This window comes from Camponotus vicinus, unplaced genomic scaffold, assembly GCF_025532165.1.
Source record: "Camponotus vicinus isolate PSW18456_S1 unplaced genomic scaffold, iyCamVici1.0 SCAF_3, whole genome shotgun sequence".
Classification (NCBI taxonomy): domain Eukaryota; kingdom Metazoa; phylum Arthropoda; class Insecta; order Hymenoptera; family Formicidae; genus Camponotus; species Camponotus vicinus.
In genome coordinates, this window is record NW_028141967.1 from 17177762 (window position 1) to 17199549 (window position 21788).

The 21788-nt window shown below is 35.1% G+C and overlaps 1 protein-coding gene and 1 long non-coding RNA gene across 18 annotated transcripts in view; one reads left to right on the forward strand and one right to left on the reverse strand.

Moving 5' to 3' along the window:
- Window positions 1–523, reverse strand: part of LOC145969379 (uncharacterized) — a 34266-nt gene extending 33743 nt beyond the window's left edge. For all 9 annotated transcript variants that reach the window (XR_014438087.1, XR_014438086.1, XR_014438082.1 and 6 more), the window contains exon 1: window positions 82–523. This is a non-coding gene — a long non-coding RNA (uncharacterized LOC145969379). The remainder of the gene's footprint in view (window positions 1–81) is intronic.
- Window positions 1–21788, forward strand: part of Hr3 (nuclear hormone receptor 3 ROR-beta) — a 97343-nt gene that overhangs the window by 24223 nt on the left and 51332 nt on the right. Inside the window, exons 1-2 of one of the 9 annotated variants that reach the window (XM_083095469.1) lie at window positions 10198–11071; window positions 16327–17092. The exons of the other annotated variants lie outside the window; for them this stretch is intronic. Of the exons in view, the coding sequence (XP_082951595.1) occupies window positions 16969–17092 (124 nt within the window). The 5' untranslated portion in view covers window positions 10198–11071; window positions 16327–16968. Of the gene's footprint in view, window positions 1–10197; window positions 11072–16326; window positions 17093–21788 lie in introns of those variants that run through there. 9 annotated transcript variants of the gene reach the window in all.

Sequence of the window (21788 nt, forward strand, 5' to 3'; positions counted from 1 at the left end):
GGCAGAAATTGTCGAGATAAATATTTTGCATCATAGGCAAGCATGAGACGGCGAGGGGAGAGGAAGGGAGAAAGAGGTTACCTTTTATTCGCGCCGACGAATCCAACTTAGCATGGATGTTGACGGAGAGAAACGTGAGTTGCTCCAACGGACACGTTCTCGCTCGGCGATTCACACGGCAACCGCGAGTGCGTCGAGTCGGAACGTCGGTTGCGAGACGAAACTTCCGATTGCGACACTCCTCGCCGACAAGGATCCCCGAGAGAAGGATACGCGAGAGAAGATGAGACGAGCGGCGAGATTTGACGTTTGAAAGCGCGCTCGATCGATCGATTCTGTCGGATTGACGCAAATGCTCGGAACGAAGGAAAAACGATGCATATTTCACTTGACAATTTTTTGCAGTTTCACAGGTTTTTTTTTCTATTTATTTTAGTCGGGACTCTGCGGTTTAAAATTTGAAACGTCTCGTCAAACTGTCAAGTGTCAACTGCGCTCGGACTCGTTCGAATGTTGCCGAGGGTCTTTCGGCAACTTCAAACGCATCCCGCTCATGTTGCGCACTTTACATTGCACTTGATTGTGTTCGGGTGGATTCGGAAGTCGTCGGCTCCGCGTGTTGGCGCTTTCGGCAGTTTCAAACGGTTCGGACATGATGCGCGTCTTTAGTTATGCGCAAGCATTATTTCGGTAAATTTTCAGTGAATATTGCTTATTTGTATTGGATTGAATGGTTGTGCGCGAGCGTTATTTCGGTAAATTTTCAGTGAGTATTGTCTATTTGTGTTCGATTGAACGTTACTTTGTACTTCTGATACGTCGTACAATTGTGGAAAGAATCAATTCGAATGTCACTCCGGCATCTTACGCAATCAATCTAACTATACTAATTCGCATACTCCTGTACGTAAGCTCGATATTACTTCGTTTTACGTTACTTTAAGCTGTTTAGAAGTTCGATAATCTTTATGAAGTTTTGCCTGACTTGTAAGTGATGTGAGGGAAAGTTAGAAATATTACGCGTTACATTGAAGTCTTTAAATAGTTATACATATATTCATATGTACATATTAGACACGTTATATTATATGATTCTGTTCAATTCAGGTTTCATATTTTTTACGCTCAAGTATATTTTTCAGTTTATTTATTTATATCTTCGACTGCCACTTTAATTATCTAAAAAATTGTTCTATATATATTTTTATATATATTTAACTTAATTAATTTAACATATCTAATATTCCGACTGTTTAAATATACATTTTTAAGTTTATGATTTATTTTTTTTTTAGATTTTTAATTTATTTTAACTTATTATGATCGTTATTATGATCGACATCTCCATTTATGTAACAGTTTTAATTATATTATTTTTGTAACGTGTTTTATGAGCTTTTGCTAACAATTATTTAGATTTAATTTATGTAAAACGCGAGATTGAAACGCATGGTTATAACATTTTGTATTCGATGTAAATTGCATTTTAATTTTCTAATATGTAATCGCATGTTGTTTTAACAGCTTATTTGGCTCGGACATTGACCTTTTTATTATTTTCAATTTGATTTTTTTTATCGTCGAGCCTATATGATCTTTAGTCTAATTTATATTAGATACATTAATAGATTATGAACTATCTTACAATTATTTATATACATGATTTTTTATTAATTATCTCTCTTTTCTACTAAAATTACAAGCAAAATTAATTTTTATTGGAAAGTATTCTCTATAATTAAGCGATAAACCTAGTTTTTTCATTTCATATTAACATGTTTTTTCTTCTATTTCAGGTAAGACCATTACTTTCATGTGTTTATATTCGAGCCACGTACGGCGACTAGTGAGACCAGACTTTGCAGTGAGTACATTCATATATTAACAAATACAGCTCTCTACAAAACATTTTAAATTTTCCTGATATTATTTTATGAACAATTCGTGTGATAAATTATATGAATAAATTTAAGAATTTATAAAGATCAATTTATAAAGATTTAAATTTAAGAATTTATAAAGACTAATTTATAAAGATTTAATGGTGAAAAGTAATATCAAAAATTCAAATCGATGAATAAGCGCACATGTAGCTGGAATTTGTAAAAGAGGAGAGCGCATTATTATTCAACTCAGAAAGGATTATGCAACGTATTACGATAGAAAAAATACATGCTAAAATATAATATAACACACACATACATAGTAAATCAAAACACACCCGCCGGCTTAGCCGATGGCGTTTGAAAATAGATCGAGAAATGATAAAATGCAGCCGTGTCGATGAGCTATCGAGTATTTGCGCAATAATTGTAGATAGATTTATGCTAGATGGGATCTTGTTGTGAAAACGAACGACTTGCGGATCGCGACGAGGTAAAATGTGCCTTGGCAGAAATATCGGTTAATCGGTTGCTTGAATCGCGCGATCTCAAAGTATCGGCTCGACATTGACTGGTCTAGTCACTTTCTATGCTTGTTACGCGCACGATTATTTCTGAAGTGTTATGACGCGACCCCAAAAAGAAACGCGTTGCAAAAGAAACGCTACGAGTATTTTTTGCGTGAGTTTATTCTATATATTGAAGCAAATCTTAATTTCATTGACATTTTGTTGCCTTCTTTTTTAACAAGAAGTTTCTTAAAGTGATCTCTCATTGTGAAGCAACCTAAGACTATTATGTACCTTTTTAACCATATTTTTATTATATATTTAAATCTTATAAAGTATAATCTAGTAAATTAATGTTATCCATTTATTTTACATATTAAAAATTATTATATTATATCTTGAAGAAAAATGCAAATTAATGAAGATGGCATAACATATATCGATCAGCAAACGCTTCGCAAATAAAAAATTAATTATAGGGGCAAGCAAAAAATTATTTAAATTCCTATCTCTTTCTTTGATTGTGTTGTTCAAGAATACACGCTCCATTTTTTTCTTTCTTTTTTTCGTACGAGTTACGCAATCCGTGAAAGAACAAGAGGGGCCTAACTGACAAAAATGGACCCGGGTTACAATCGGGCTCCGACCCGGGCCCGGGCCCGGAAATGATTTTGACGCCGCGGGCGGGGAAAGCTCGACTAGCTTGACAGACGTTTCTCTACCTTGCTCTCGCGCCTTCTTCGAAAGCCGGATTTACGCTACTGAGATTGCCACCAGCTAAGCCTCGGGTGTACATCGACAACATAATGAAGGGTGATTGAAATGTCGCGCAATCCGAATATTTATTACTTGCTTGCATATAGTATATCGTTTATTAGAAAACCACGAAGCTATTTCATGCCAGATAAACTGTACTGTCGGAAACGTGCAGTTGATCTACAAATCCATCGTATCTTTATGCACTGCTTTCTTTATAAATTTGTTAGATAATTTATACTAAGCGACGTGGAAAAGTTCTTTATAGATTTATGGATTTGTCTTTATATGATTTTATATGATTTTATATGATTTTATATGCCATATAAAAATGATAGGAATTATCGACTTTTAATTTCGTATTTTTTCGATATTACGTATAAAAAATTCCACAATATACTTTTGATCAGCTGCGCAAATCTCTTGTTGCATGTTATCTATCATATCTTTCTTTTAAAGACATATGAGACGAATAATATTTAAATTTTACTAAATTTTCTATCACTGAGAGACAGATAGATTCTTAATGCGATTGATCGAGCGTGCTCCATAGGACATCTTGATTCTTAACTTCAAAGATTTTTGATCGCATAATCTTTTGAAAGGTCTTTAGTCTACTCGAATCTTTTTTTAATCGCAGAACGTAAAGGGAGGTCGGCGAGATAAAGTTTCATACGCATGTATCGCGAATATGTCGTTGACGTTTCAGCAACTCAGAGCGTCTCGAAACGAACGAGAAAGAGAGAGAGAGAAAGACCCAGATTTCATTTTCGTTGATGAGCTTGGCATCGGTCCAGCTCATCTAAATATATATCCCCTTTTTCTCCATCTTTCTCTCACCTTCTCTTTCTCATTTTCGTCGGAAACGGATCCTTTTCGATTCTCGAAATTATCAAAGAAGACTGAGAGCATTAGGAATTATCCTAATAATCCTAATAATGAATCAGAATATTGTGGAAATGGAGATTTAAAATTTAAGATTGAATCGGTCCTGTAGCAACGCAATTTTTATAAAAGCATAATAATAATAAAATTTCTTAATTGATTTTGATTTAAATTACTATCAATATACAAATAATATTCAATTACAGATAAATATAATAGTAGGCAATGAATGCTGTTAAGTTTTTACAAAAACTTTATCAACTTTCTCGAAAGTAATTCGGCGAAGGAGTAAAATTTCTCAGGAACGTGATTTCGAAAAACAGAAAGAATAGAAAATTGCCGATGTACCGTGACCCATCATATGCCGATTTTTCCGGATATGGCGAATGCAAAAAATGCATAAAAAAATAAAGGTTTCGATATTCCGAATTCACTTTGCGTTGAGAGAGTCGGGCGGGCCCGTTTTGTCGGCTCGTGCAACGGTATTCGAGAGGACCGCTTGTCAACCGCCTCGTTGTCGTAACGTAATTTACGACGGAATTCGCGTTTGGAAATTTCACCTTACTACTTGTACGCACGTTTACTGCGCTGCGGGTCCCGCCGAAAGAGCGCAATGAACCCGAATGAGAAAGCAGCTCCCCGTTTAACTGTGCGCGCCGATTTTGGTTTTAACATGTTCGCCAGTTCGCAACAAAGCTTGCTGGTCGAAGAAAATACGGCTTGGAGACTTTCGACCTTGAGATACTCGTGCGCGAGTTCGATATGACGGCTTTTTCAACGAGCATGGTTACTGCGCTCCAATAATTCGCGAGTAAACGCGGAAAATATCTCGCGAAACGAGTTTGTGTATTTTCTGTAACTGAACTTTATATGCGGCGTTTTACCTTTGACTCTATAAGTTTGATGGCGGCAAATGCTCGATTGAAATGAAGGAAATTGAGTAATTTCAGGAACAATATGTGAGAAAATGAAATTTTTGCCTTGATGAACTTGATGCGTGTTAAATTTAATTGATTCTACCTTTTTTCACTTTCTACTTTTCAACGTAAATTATTCATTGCAATGTGTGCGAGAAATGAGTTATTTTTATTAATTTATTCTTTTAATATCCATAAAATAATATTTTTGTTTATCTTCTTTTATGAGCGATTCTATTATTTTTTCATTTAATTTTTGTATTTACTGCCAACCCGTTAAAATATTTAGCCATTTTTTATCATAAATACTTTGCCTCGAAGTCTGAATAAATCTGTCATACGTGTCATACACGTAATCGTGGCTAACACGAATTACAATATTAAACGCTCCAAGCTCGGTCCCAATCGTATGCTGGAAAGTCTCGGCTCTATTTCAGCAGCATCGCGTCGCAAATTCGCAGTACTTTCACGGCGCGATTGCGCCATCGCGGCGATTCCGCGGCAAGGTTTTCGGCGGCGATTTACAACGACGGGAATGACAATGGCGTCGCAAAAAGTTGGCACGCGCAACAGCCGCGTCGGGTAACGCGATTCTAACGGTACATCCCTGAACGCTTTCAGCGTGGTCTACCAACCTACTGTGCCTACCTATCTGCCTACCTACTTACCTACCTACATACCTATACACATCCTTCGCTCTTTGTGGTGCCTAGGCCCGCATCGATCCCACTTATATGTATAACGCGTACATGACTATCGATCGCGCCGCCCCGACTTGCCTCGCCTCGCCTTCTTCCCTCGTGCATGGGGAAAAGGTGAAACGAAAAAAGCCTTCGGCCACCCCCGCCCACCTTCCATGTCGATCGCGATGAGGAACGTTAGATCCCGCCACCCTCATGTCACGTTGCACCTCGGTCGCATTATGTTTACATCGGTGTCGCAACGATGCCGGGGGTTGCTACCCTAAGCAGAACGTAAGCTATGTCGTAATATCTAGGCTGCTCATAATGGAGAATATAAGTTATTATTAACGAAGAGAAAATCTTAAATGAATTTTCTGCTTTTGAATCGAGAGATTTCTAATCAAGCATTTTATTTAAAACATAAATTGATTCGTTTTTTAGCAACGTCAATTGATCGTGAAACAAATACAATATTTACTTCTTATTTTAATTTTTTTAATGAAAAAATATTTCTCGGTGATGATTGATTATACGATTGAAATTAATAAGTGTTTTACTATAATATATCCTCTTAACTTAACTGAAGCATCATTAACTTAACTTAAGCCTCAAATGAATAAGCCAATAATTGAAAAAGAAACAACACAATTTTCAGGAAAATTGACTTGTTTCTAAAATAAATAATTATTATTATTTACGATATAATTTTGAACATGAATCAAACTGGTGCGTGGAACTTTAAAAAGCGCCGATAATTATTATTTGGCAGTCCTGCATTTATCTGTTTTTTTTTATTTTAATTACAAATTTTGCAGCAACAATTATTTATAATAATTAAATAAAATTATAATAATAAATAATATTAATTCTTAAATGTATATTAATAAGTATAATAATAATAGTATAATAATGATTAGCTCTGCCTCTCGCATCATTTAAATTGTACATATTTTATGAATTAATTATTATATCTCTCTCTCTCAAATGTTGAAAGGAAACAACATGTAAACAACATAATAATTTGTACCGGAACCTATAATAACGGAATTTCGTGTTGATAGGCGAAATACTGATGAAACTCTCAATTCCGACTCCGAAACCGCAATGTCCTCGACCGTTCGAGCCATCGCTCTTTTATGTCCGGTTTTAAGCCACATGGGTCATTGACAGTGGATGCGCGTAAATAACTGTAATTTGTCGTTTTCATCGCACAGACGAGATAACCGGTGCAAAATTACGTCACAGTCTTTTACCAAACTCGCACGATTCTACGCATATGATCGGTAAAACGGTGAAAATTCACAGTAACAGTATCATGCCATAATAATATATGATTGTCCTATTACGTTACATCATATTATATCATTCTTAATTAATGCATTTATTTACCATATTTTGGGAATTTTTACTTAAGACTGAGCTTGTGGAAAAATGATAAGACATGTCTTTCTGATGTCATATTTTATGTTAATAAATTGGAAAGCTATGTTTTAACTATTTTTTATTACATACCTTAGTAATGAATATAGAGAAAGAAGTATTCAACTGAAAATGAATTACGCAATCTCTTTAATATTTCGCAACATATTTGCGAAGATTAGACTTGCAGTTGTAATAATTTAATTTAACCTGATTCTTTTAATTATATCAGTCACAATTTCTACAGTAATTTAATATTAATATTTTTTTTTAAATTACATAATTTCGAACGATCAATAGTAAAATAAAAAATTAGTTATTTTAATTAGAAAAAAATATAAATGTTTCAGAAATTATTGTTTAACTATCCACATTTATATCTTAAATTTGAATAAATTTCATTTAATTTAGAGCCGTCATTTGTGTAATTTGAGGTTATAATTGTTATTTAAATAATTCCGGATATTTAGAAACACCATGTTCGATTACATTGAAATTTGAACAATTCGAATCCGAACAATCGATAGTACTTTCGATTCGCGCAGACATAGCACCGGATGGGTTTTATATATCACAATTTCAAGAATTCCGGTTTTACTTTTTTTTTAACCAGATAATGGGGGATCAGATAATGGAGAACTTCTTCTCTTTCGTTCGGTCCGATCGATTCGATCGCGCCGCCGTCTTCCCACGTACCTGCGGAGAATCCGTCGTCTGGAATAATGCGCGAAACGACATAAACTTGAGTGGGAGGGAGTGAACGACCTAACGGTGCGATATCGAGTGTCGGACGCTTTTGTACAATCAAGAAAAGATTCTATATATGTACTTCGATTAACGAGTGAAAATGAACTGTTATGCCAAAAAATGCTACCATAATTATGCAAATTTAAAATTTTGAATCAAGCTATTGTGCTGAATAAAGTTGCACCAATTGCTTACGATAAAATATAAAATTAAAAACACATATTTTATTCAAATTAAATATTGATTATTGAAATATTAATATGAGGAAATGCGTAAAAAACTACGCAAATATGGAAATAGGAAAATTATTGACAGTAATCAGTCGAGAAAGAAAAATAAATAAGCAATAAAATGTTTATTTTGAAAAGAAAAATAATACCAGAGGAGAAAATATGTAAAAAGAAAAGACTGGAGCAAGATCAAAGAAGAGAAATTCTGTGTGGAACGGTGGTTAGAATTTATTTACTGCCATGACGATCGTTAGGTTTCTTTGGGCCATTTACATTATCAATTTATATCTCGGGAACCGTTTCGACTCTCGTTATTAGATTTAGACCACCTCTTTTCTGCCTCCTCTCATATCTCAGCGCATGATTCATTATGTTATAGACAAACGCTCGTTGAAAATACTCCACGCTTTTGCCAAGTTTTCCAGCAATTTTTCTAATTATCATTTTAATTTATTCATAATTAACTTTACTTAAATATTAGAATCATTAATTCAATTTGAACTCTTTTGTGCTATTACAAAAAATTATGAAATTATTCCAAACATTTTTCTCCTGAGTTTTAACTTCAAATAAAAATTAATTTCAAATATTCACTTTCATTACGTTACTCTGTGTATGATGTAATATACGTCTCTTCTTTTCAATAAGATGATAATAAAAGGTGTATTTAATATTGAAACGCACAGTATGGAAAACTGCTTTGAAGAAAGGAAAAAGATAGTATGATCATTACCCGAAATGAAGGCGAAGATACATTCGAGCGATGTGTTCGATATAATTTATGATCTTTACTCGCATAAATCACTAATGTCTTCTTGAAATTTTCATCAGCGTTTTGTTCCCGATAATCGAACACAGTCGAGTCTCGCTCTCTGCTCCAATGAAATCAAGATTCAGTAGATTAGACTTAATGATAGTAGGAATGACGACGACGACGCCTTTCTATTAAGCGAATAACACCTTGTCGCGGCGACGATGACAGCGGCATCCCTACCGATCGATCGCTTCTGAGATCGATCGTGGCGCGGTGAGTGCGTGCGCCATCCTGTAACCGGCCTCGCTGCTCATAGACAGAAAGTAAACGCTTTTATAACTCCCTCCCTATCCCCCTATCTCCCCCTCCACCCCTTTGTCACGCATATGTGTTACATTTACGATGAAATCGGTCTTTATTATATTTATTAGCGCGCGACGAAGAGTTGACATAATCGGGACGCCGAGTAAAAAAAACGCGCTTTAAACGAAGTCTTATTAATAATTTTGAAGATTTGCTCGTTACACGATTATTTTAATACACCTCAAAAAGATTGCTTAATTAAAAGCTTCATATAAATAATTTGTCTTTAAATTCAAATGAGATTTTATATAATTCTTTATGAATCATTATTGTCAAAAAAATTTGTAACTAACACGTGAACGTGTAGAAAATTAGGAGAGAAGCTTATCACAATCGCGAAAATAATATTAGCAGCTATAAAGTGATATCAACAGCTCTTTTTTATATATGATTACGTTACAACGATGTAATGTAGCATATTGCATTTATCAGAACTTTTCAAGCTGAAGTCTCACTTCAAAAGCTCATATTTTTGTTACAAACATCCTGTCGCAGAGAATCACCCTTTATAATCAGGATCATTAACATCGAAAGGGCTAACACGTCGCGATCAGAGCGTCATCCGCGTCCGTGCGGAAAACTCCGGAAAGTATCGAAGGGAGCATGGGTCGCGGCTAGACCTACCCCAACGTGATCCTGTTTACAGCGACCCTACCACCCTTTTCCTCTCGCATCTCCTCAGTCTCGACTTATCTGAAAACCCACCACCTTCCCTTCCGTTCTCACCCTTTCGCCTCATTCTTCCCTCCCGTCATGAGAGTTTCCTTACTCACGACGCGCCTTCTCTTCTTTCCTCCTCCCTCGCATCCCCTCCGCATTCCTTCCACCCTTCCTCACGCCTGTCTCCCACTTTGTGCCCTGCGCGCTTAGCCCTCCTTACTATCGCGCTCACGCTTTCTTCGTCCCTCTCGCTCACTCTCTCTTCAACCGGCCCGCAAAACGTGAAAGACAGACGGAGAGACATTGGCAAGGAGGGAGGGAGGGGAAGAGAGAGAGGGAGCGAGAGGGCAAACGGTGGGGCTGGCTCTCTCCGGTCTTGCGCGACGCGCACCAGTCAACCCAGAGCCACGGTCGCGCGACAGCCACGGTGTTAAAGGGATCGTTCGCGGTCGACACAGTTCGCGATTTCTTTCAAGTGCCTCGCGGGATCTCTCCCTGTCCCTACCATCCCGCGCGAACGCCCTTCGTTCGACCCTTCGTGCGTCTCGGAGTGATCCGCCAAGTGATCTCCCCCCGATAGCGCGCGCTGTCCGGCATCCGCGGAGTAACCGGCGTTCGCGAAGCGCAATCTCCCGAGATCCTCCCGCGCGTCGCCCAAGATCGCCGCAGTCACCCCCGCGTCCCCGCGTAAGGGACCGATGGCACGCGGCGAGCCGAGGCCCGTCCTCGCGGCTACTTGGTCCGCGTGCGACCCTTACGCGCGGATAGTCGGGATGCGGTGGGACTGCTCGTGACTGTCCGCCCAAGAGTGCGCCAGTCGACGACGCCCCGTGTCGTGCACGTCCGGACGGACAGGGTCCATCGGAGTATCGGAGTGCTCGTGATCGCCCGTCGTCGTCCTCTTGGTATTCGTGTATCGCGCGCCCCTGGACACTGTCGTGATCGCACGTCGTCGTTGTAATCCGGGGTTCCCGCGACGAGAGGGAAAAAGAGGAGTATCGACGTTTTCTCGTGCCGGCGCCGGGGTACCACCCCTTGCGCGCGGGAGGACAGTAGCGGCCGGCCCGCCGCGCGGCGCGTCAGTGAAAGTGAGTGATGCGAACGCGTTCGCCAACGTGGAGTAGAGGGAGAAGCGAGTGCGAGCAAGTGTCACCGCGACTTCTTCGGGGTTGCCCCCGCATTCTTTTATGATACCTCGAGGCGCGTCCTCGAGGATCGCTGCGACGTTACGGAATTGTTCAGTTCGACGAACGACGACGACAGTGGTGGGTCGCCGGATAAAACGCATCCCTTCGACTCGTTTCGTGCCGATTCACCCTCTCTCTGGGGAGGAGGTGTTTCTCTTGGGAGGAGCAATGCGTCATAACGGTGCCAGACAGCGACGTAGAAATAGATCCTCTGGAGTAGAGTGCATTAGCTTTCGCATCAATGAAAACTTTATGCCATCGAATAGGGTTATACTGTCCGTCCTCTGTACGAGGAACCATATCAAAAAATCATTTTAGGAATAGAAATCTCAAAAGGGGGAAAACAAATTTTTTTAATATTATTTTAATATAGTGATAAAGTTAATTTCTTGTCATATTTCTTATATTCTGATAATTAACTGAATTGTGCAGATTATTTTCCTATTCACAATTTTATAAATATATATGAAGCCTCTCATATATTTTTGCTAAATATTGATACATTACATATTTTGCTAAACACGAATATCTGACTCTGGTTTGTAAATATTAAATTAACGCTATTACATTTAGCACTGGATAGTAGGACAGCCATATTTAGTACAAAGAATGCAATCAAAGTCCCGACTTCAAGGCATAAGATTGATTTTTTTATTACGGGAAGATTCGAAATTTCGTGTAACATCGTAAAAAAGTGTAATTTATTCCCCAATGTCTTTATAGAAACATCATGCAAATTCAATTTCAATTAACGAGTCTTTTCTCTTGAAAAAATTCACTCTCCACTCAAGAAAGCTTGTTGACGTTATAAAATATTAATGACGTGTTTTTCATTTTTACGTTATCGATCTCTTCTACGTTTCTCTTATTTTCTCATATCTTCGATCATCCACGGTTTCGCGATATTTGTCTCTCTCGACAGGCTCTCGTCTCTTTGCTTCTATCGCTTTTTCTCGCTCTCCCTCCCGTCTTCTCGCCCACTCCAGCATTTACCTCCCGGTTATGAATATTATTAAGTAATACCTACATCGCACGCACAGCGATACAGACGCGCGACTGTATGCATTTATACGTATGTGTGCACGCACACGCGCGCGCGCGTGTTGCACGCAGGCGAACAGAAAAGTGCGGGTTCTCATTCTGCAGATATATTGCATTCGCGAGATAACATAAAGAAATTTATTCCTTTCTGAATACAAATGGATACGAAGAAGAACTAAAAACTCTTGTGATATAATAACGAATTTTGTGTCTTTGTGTGTGCCTTAAATCAGGTGAAAATCAATATTAAAAATATATGCATAAAAAAGATATCCGGCGCTTTTACGTAACTTTGAATTTTTATTACTTGGCGAATTTAATATCGCTTATCTTCTAATGAAAATTTTTTATAAGCGTTTTAATGTTAATTTTATTCTTCAATACTTGAAAAAATTTTCAATAGATATATTTATGAAATGTTTTTTTAGAAATATTTTTTTACTTTCAACTCTTTTTATATCAAAAAAATAAAACTCTATTTATATTTTTGCTTTTTCTATCATGCACTTTGGGAAAAAACTCTTTTACATCAAGTCTTGAAAAATAAAGAAAAATTGAGGCCAATAATTGGTTCTTTTTCTTGTTATTGATTTTTTAGTGTAAATTTCATAAGCATCAGAAAGATTTGTAAGAAAGATCTATATTTAGTATTTTTAAAAGTGCCTGAATCGATATATGTGCAAAATTTATATGCGATATCAGCAGTACACGGAGTAATTTATATGGTATAATCATAGAATGTATATTAGAAGATAGACTATATATATATTCCCGTTGTTATCTATAACGGTGTCCTCGTGAAACGACCGGAAGTATCCATGTGACGTGATGGGACAAAGACGATAGGAAACATAAAATTATAAAGTATTTTAAAATATTAGCTGACGTTAATGAAATCATGTTTCTTAAATAACGGTTAAACATATTGATGACAAAAATATCATTTGATTTAACAATTTTTATAAATTTTTAATTAGTTTTCATAAATTTTTAGTAGCTTTATTAATTATACCTTTTTTAGAAAGTAAAGATCAGATTTGAAATTAAAAATAAGAAATTCATTTATGAATACTTCAGTTTTAAATAAATCCATAATTGTTCTTGCTTTAATTTGCTGCAAATTTTCATAAAACATATTTGTTAATTTGTAAATGCATGTTATATATTTTAATTTACCGCTCATATATATTACATGTCAATTGTCATACATGTGTATGATTTTATTTGTATAATTAAAAATGTGCGCGTATTATTTTTATCGTCTTCAAACCGCATGAAATCAATTATTTACATAGATCAGGTCTGATTACTGTTTGATTGTTACCTCCGTTGAATGTACGAAACAAGTAAAATACTCAATAAGTCACTTAGATCGAGACAGGTGGGGATAAATATGAGTCGCGTGCACACGGTCAGGTCACCTGTGCATGTGTTTGTCTCTCTCTCTCTCTCTTTCTTTCTTTCTCTCTCTGTCTCCTTCTCTCTTTCCTGTCTTTTTCTCGTGATAATGGCGATGCCGTAATAACGACGCCGACATACTCGTGCCAGAACCGAAGTATACGCTCGATGTATACGACCTAAATAAGATGCGATGCCCCCCCAGGGCGAAAGTAATTCACACGCGCGAACAAGAGCTCGCACGCCCGCGCGCCGTACTTCACCGACTTTTAGTCCTTATTCGCGCTGCAGTTCTAAGATAATATTTGAAACTTTTCATTAGCATACATTACGACTTAAGTGAAAACAATCACGATCATTACCTCATTTTATTTATTTTGTTATATTAATTTAACATCGCGAAATATTATATATTTTTTGTATTATTGAAGAGAAGAAGGTAATTGTAATATAAATGTAAATAACATTTTAGTAAAAATAACGTTAATAATAGAATTAATAATAATAATATTTCATCAAGAAAAATATACAATTAAATTTCACCTTGTTCTTCTAATGTCTTCATATAATATGCACTATCTTTTTCACATATGAAGATAAGTAAAGATAAAAGGCACAGACAAAGCAAATTAAAATTGTTAGCTATTCGTTAGATATAAAATATATATAATGACATTTATTATTGAAATTTAATTTTTCTGATCATTCAATTTGATTATAACAATTAAAAAGCTTGAATGAAAATAAAAAATTATTAAAATAAAGCTTATTAGTTAAAATTATTACGATAAAATTATACAATAAATCGGATTTAAAGCAGCTTACACCCTTTTGCGATGGATTGGACAACGCGATCTTTTGCTAATCCAGGAAGATACGCGCTAGATCTAAAGCGAAGGATAGATAGAACGAAGGAGATAGAGATTGAGAGGGAGCATCGAGTCAGTAGGCTAGTGGGAACATAAACCGTACGTACGGTACCGCGAGCCCTCTTCCTCTTTCCCTCTATCTCTTGTACTTTCCGCCTTCCTTCCTCTTCTCTCGCAATTTTCTCCTTTCATTGTGGTCAGCGGACATCCACCGCGTTCATATATAACGGTGATTTTAGTATTCTTGAGAACAGCGTTTCCCAAGCGATTGTAAATCGAGAATTCTCTCTTCACAAGACTCACAAAATTATAATAATATTAATATCTCTTTTTAATTTATAAATAATATGTAGCTGTTTATATCTGCTTATTTCCTTGGATTATTGAACGCTATTACATTTACAGATATTAATTATTAACAGCTGGATCTTTTGAGTCTGTAGATAAATCTCTTAAAAAAGTGAATTTTTAATTTGAATATTTAAATCCTTATATTTTAATCTACTAATCCTCCTGAAATTGTTTGGTTTCCCGTCGTCAAAAATTAAACATTAAACATTTGGGACGTATAAACTGACATATCCTTTCGATAGATTAAGGATTCATTGCATAAAATTTGAATTGCACAAACAAAGTTGAATAAAATCAAGAATCAATCTTCCGATTTCGCTGCACGATCGGCGTGTACATTTTTTTGGGACACCTTGTATGGATGGGTGGTTGGGAAACAGGCTCGCAAAGCTCGGCCGGTGGTCGCCGAGCTTCGCTCGATAGCGAAGCGCGGTTCCCCTCAACGCGAGCTCTCCGCTGCTTGCAACGCGGTTGGGATTAAAGGGGAACCATCACGGTGCATGGAAATGCAGGATCGATGCGCCAGGAGTCGGCCTCTTTTTCACGAGATCGATCGTTCAAGATTAATGACGTGTCGTCAAGTTTTATATACTTGCCACTTAAATTCTTTACTTTTTTTCAATCTTAAACGATCCTGTTTTAACTGCCTTTATTTAACAGCTATTTTTATCTTTTATATTTTTTGTAATCGAATGTTTGCAATCTTTAATTTTTAAATGCATTATAATGTGTATCTTTAGTACACATGTATTGATTTCCGAAAGCTTTTTGATTAAAGAATTGGCTATAAAATATTCTTGAAATCTTTATGCTCGAGAAATTGAAAAAAAATACACATATACATATATATATAAATTGCTTTTTGTATTTGCTATTATTACATCTTATCTAGATTGCATATCATAAAAGCGATTTTCGATTGCCATTTTAGAAAGTTGATTCGAGAACTTTCGAAAGTATTACATAACGTCTCACAATTTAAATTTTGTGTCGGTGTTTCTACGAATTGATTATTTTATTTTATTCATCTGTAATTCGTCGCAATTTCCTCATGACGTATCTCCAGAGAATTTTCTTTTAATTGTCAATTTTGCGAATGTAGTTCGTTGTCTGGCGAAATTTTAATCTTCCTCCGTTCGAATTGAAATAGCACGAAACGATTCGATGGAAGTTGTGTCCGATCAAGCATGAGTTAATCTTATATTTGATGTTTTCAATCCTCTTTCGTTTTTCTCTACACTTATTGAAACTGTGGAAATAAAATGAAATTACATTAAATCAGAGATTTTTGTAACAGAGGTCTGATTATACCGGATTAATCTAAATGCATGTAAAAATATATCATGTTGGATTTTATGGAAAAATAAAATTAATAAAATTAAAGTAAGATAATAGCATAAAAAGAGAGGTAAACAAATATGTAAAAATGGATTAAAAATCAGAAATTCCACACAAAGCTTTATTTGAAATAATTTTTATCTGTATTAATTCCCAAGATCTTCTAATTAATAAATAAATTTCACACGTATATAAATTCATACAATGCAGTAAAGAGTCTGCTAATATTTTTAGTCACTTGCAAATTTCCATTAGCAACAAAATTACAAAGAGGATATAAAACATCATATGTACGACAACTCTCGCATGATCGGCACGATGACAACTTCCTTCCAGATCGAGAACTAGAAGGGAAATTCGACGAAGCCATGTCACGTCGTCGGGAGTTCGCGCGATTCCCGATGACAGCAACGACGGTTACGTGGACAACGGTTACGGAAAGCGCGCCAACGACCGCGATAACAGCAAATGAAGTGAGCGCAACGACATTAACGACCACGACGAGTACTCGACTCGGCGTGCTACGACTTCGGGGTGACTAAGAGCGACTACCATCGTTACAATCATTAAGCCAACGACGATTTTTACGTACGAGGGGGTGAGTGGTAGGACGCGATAAATCGTGTCACGTTGCACTATCATTGGGGTGGCGTGGAGGAGGCGGAGAAGGAGGGGGAGGAACAAGAAGAAGAAGAAGAAGAAGAAACAGAAAAAAGAAAAGGACGGAAATACGAACTTTATGACTGATGAATCGACCAATAGCATAGTAATCGCGAGTGCCGCTTCATAGTAGACAGATCGTCCTTTAAAGAGCAGTGGCGCATCGACCCTGTAACGGGAGCGAGAGGAATCTTCAGGGGATTAACGCGGTTACGCGACCGCGAATGTTACATCGGGCCGGCAAAGGGCGCCCGGTGATTCAACAGGGCATCAGCCTGGCAAACGTCAATCCACGACACCGTCACCACGGCGTTCAACATGTTCGAGATGTGGAGCGCGGTGAGTTCCAAGCTGGAACACTCCGCGACCTCCTCAGGTTCGCCGTTGCCGTTGACCTCGCACGCGCCCCAAACACCGCACACCTCGTCGGGGAGCATAAAAGGTAAAGGACTCGATCGCGAGATTAAAATGAACGATACGCGGTTTACTTAAAAAATATTCAAACTTATAAGATTCAGACAAATTACGGGTTAATCGATCGCTAAACTGGCTTTAATCTTCCTTTTTCCTATTCGCATCATAAATGAGATAATTTAGATGAGAATAGCGATCCGCTAACTGGGAATTATCTAACTTGAAATCGAGAGCTATCAACGGCCGTTAATCTTGATAGATTTTTTGTACACTTAGTTTTAAGAAAATATTAATCAGATCAGATACGTAGTCGTAACATTATTAAAAGTAATGAATATTTATACATGTCTGTAAAATCTATAAAAGTCTGAAATATTTTAATTGATTTAATCTCGGGCATTTGAATTTCTAGATCTTAAAATTGTATCGAGGCAAAAACGAGATATTGAGGCATATTGAGATATTGGGATACTCGATCTTTAACCCTTTATACTCATATATCATCTACATGACGAAATAGAACGCGATGTCTGATCGCCATTCGACGTGAATTATAAAATCCCATTAATCATGCGTGCGCCGAACGTTGTAATAAATCTCTCGTTACACATCGCTTTGGCACATCCATTTGTGCCTGGATTGTTCGCTTACGTTTTTAATATCCACTTATAAAACAACAGATAGTCAATACCAAATATTATCTCTTGTGAATTAATTAGCATACTAATCTATAACATAAAGTGGCGCGCTCGTCTAATAATAATTAATAATTAATAATTAATAATTAATAATAATTAATCGATGAAAATTGTTTTCTGAAACGAAATAATACGAGAAATAAAAATAATAGAATATTAAAAGTACAATATATTGTTTTAATATTATTATCACTAAAATATGAATTACATATTTTACTTTATTAATTGTCATCAGTTGCGAACGTCGGTGCCAGTGCAATTCGCCCGGTTTAAAAATATATTGATGCACGACTATCGTAATCGACACTCTATATGCATACTATTGCATACTATTATTAAGAATCTTGATTAGAGTCGTAGCATACATACGATGATGCTTCTTTCATGTTAATTTAACTATTCAAAAATAAAATAAATTTTGCTCATATAGAAATTAAAATAAGAAGGGAGAAAATGTTAAATAAATTTATTAAATTAATTTTTTTACCTAAATTAATTTTTTAAATTAATTTATTAAATTAATTATTTAAATGCATTTGCTAAATATACAGGAACAAAAAAGTGAAGCAGAGGAGAAGATACAGATATTTATAATAGCAATACATTAACTTAATATATTTATTCCCATAATATATTTATGTGTATATGAGATTAATACGCTACATATACTTAACATATTAATTTAATATGCTGCGTATTGTGATACATTATAACATTAGTATATAGGTTGTAATTAATTTATAATTATTACTATGGCGTGAACCAGTTTTGCAATGAAAATAGATCAGGAGTATTAGCGTGAAAATAAATTTAAATCAAAATGTTGTGTAATGCAAATTTTAATCAATTCAGTATTGTTTCCCCTTAAAATAATTATAGAAATAGATTACTTTTATTTACATCTCTCGCTCGAGTCATATTTTGAGGTTGACAGAAGACGTGAAGGATAATAAATCTTAAAACAAATCTATTTATGGGGGCGACGCAAAATCTGCCGACAGACGACTCACCTCCTCTTCGCCAATATTACCAGCTGGCCTCACACGGGTATTCTTCTTACGGGGTTTTGCGCAACCCGTTCTTACGTGGATACTTTCGCTTTGCATAATTCGCTCGGCATCGTGCGTTTCGATCGAGTATTCGTATTCGGGACGACCGCGAGGCTCGATATCGTAAACTTCCACACGTCTTTAGACATCTCGTAATAAGTATGAATTGTTCCTCTCTCTCCTTCTTCTTTTTTAGAATTTTTTTTTATTTCAATACAATAATCTTTTATACATGCATGATCAATCGTGACTTTTTTTAAACTGATCCTCTTCAGAATATTTCGAATATTGAAGTTGCAAATTTAATTTTATATAAAATATTTAAGCAAAGTAAAAAATTCGAAAAAATAATGATTATAAGAAAATGTGGGCTGTTGTTTTTACACTTAACGACTTCTTCAATAATATTAGATCTTGAATAATATTAGCTCCGTTTTCGTGTTAATTAAGTTAACCTACCTTTTGTTTCACGGATTTCCAAAAAAATCACAATTCCTGTGTCGTAGTATCAGTATACAGAATAATAATAGACAGATGCATAAATTAGGCAGATATTGATAGTGCACATAATAATAATACTGCACTGATTTCATAATTAAAACCTTTGAACCGTATGTATTATATATTGTTACCGATAATTATATTGTATATTGTCAATGGCAATTGACAGTAATTGATACAATAATGCGATTATCCAAAGAATATCTCTAATAAGAATGCAAATATATGCATTGCGTATATGTTTCAAATAATATTATACACACAATAATATTATACACATCTTTGTTTCAACGTCTTTTATTTATAATTGTTGTAAATAATTCTTTTATGAAAAATTTGATGACAATTAATTGCTTACAATCAACAAATTTTATTATAATTAATATTAAATATTATTTCCTATATTTATATATAAACATTTAACATAAATTTTAGGTGTGTTTTTAGATAATTTTCAATTTTTAAACTCTTTCGTATGTGTTAAAATAAAATGTATATTTATATGAGTTATAAGCTATTTTAGTAATTTGACATTTTATGGAAAGATATAAAAAAGGTCAAAAATATTAAAAAATATATTTCAAATTAATCAGAATTGACAGCAAGTGCAGAGCATTTAATATAATGTGCGAAAAATATGCTAAAGAATTGAAGCTTTTTATAATTTTTAATGTAGAGAGCTATTTATAATATTTAATACCATCTTTAAAGATTATTTATAATCTTTAACAGAAAGTATAGAAAATCAATTGTGCGTGTAACACTTAAAATTCCATAGATATTAAATAAAAATATAATATAAAACGAATAATATTACTTTTAATAAATTATAATATAAATTATAACATGAAAGTTTTTTGTTAATTGGCTTTAATTATGATACGGACTAGAACTTTTAATTATGTTGTGTAAAAAATGTATATTACAATTGTATGTTATAAAAAGCTTTAAAATAGTAGGAAAATCAAATGTTTCTAATATTTTTAAAAATTTAAACATACTTTGACAAGAATCATTAAAGCATTCTCGACAAATTAATTCATATTTAATTAACATAATCAAGATCAAAGCGTAATAGAATTATCAATTAATTAGAAAATTTCTTATAAAGATAAATAACAAAAATTATGTTTTTTACTAATATCGCACTGATTTATAATGAACTAATGCTATTTCTAATTAAATGTAGTTAGATATCATGACTCATACTTTTGATCTACATTGAACATGATCGCGAAAATCTTATATTCGATGTAAATTGTTACAGTGTGTTTAAATAATTAATCACTTAATACTTGCTTACACAACATTACACATAAATAATGCAAAGTAAAAATATGTTACAACTTTAATATAATATTGAGATTTTAACTTTATATTACATTTGCATTATATTTTTTTTACATTTGCGATATTTTTTATGAAAGATTTATTAGCGCCTGATATATATTTATCCAGGTATTTAAGAGAATCTTTCTTTGACAAGTACTTTGATATTTATTTGATTCCTTAAGTGGTTAAGACGATGACGCGCGAAATGAGGGATCACGGCGAAACGACGATGGTGTACATCGACGATGGTTTCGCAACGAAAAACCTTCGAACCGGTTCGTCCGCTCCGAAAATGCGCGCCAGCGTTCACCGCACGAGTGTATCTCACGTGGCCATAGCTTTCACCTGCAAAAAATATCCTGGCCGATGCCCGACGACGAAGTCAATCGAAAGTTCGTTGTCGTTGTCGTTGTCATCGATGTCTCACAACAACGCGTCACGTCGTCTTCGTCGAAATGGGGAGAATGTCCTCCAACTTTTCCCTTTCGCGTCGTTGGGAATTTCAATGTAACGCCATCGTCCGCGAAGGGTTAGACAAACAGATTGATGGCAATTTTATGTGAAATCTAGGACAAGCCCCTTGAGAGCTATAAGTAAGATATTTACATGACTAAAGTGTGGCAATAAGCTATGATAAGTCGTAGAAAAAAAAAGAAAAAACGATCAAAGAAAGAGAAATGCAAATACAAAGAGTAGCTGTAGACATTCAAAGCATATAACTCCTTTGGCTTATTTCAGAAGCGTCTAAGAGCACAAAGATAGACCAATTAAAACCAATTAAAATCATTAAATAATAATATTGAAATGATTTTTTAAAATGTCAAATTATTATAAAATTATTAATAAATAATTACTGAACATTTAATTATCATGAAATCGTTAAAAGTAACAATGTTATCATTGGCAATACCCACACATGCATATATTCATACATATATTATCTCATTTATTCAAAGGTTTTAATTATCTCCTTGACCTAATAATTACACAGGCATATTCGCAAATGTACACGTGTACGTTAATTAATTCGTATGTACGTAAACGAATCGTCAATCAGTTAATCTCTCGATCAAAAGGCAGGAGATAACGTGAAGATGCGGATGAAGTTGCATTACGAAATAGGCGAAAGTGATAAAATAGTATT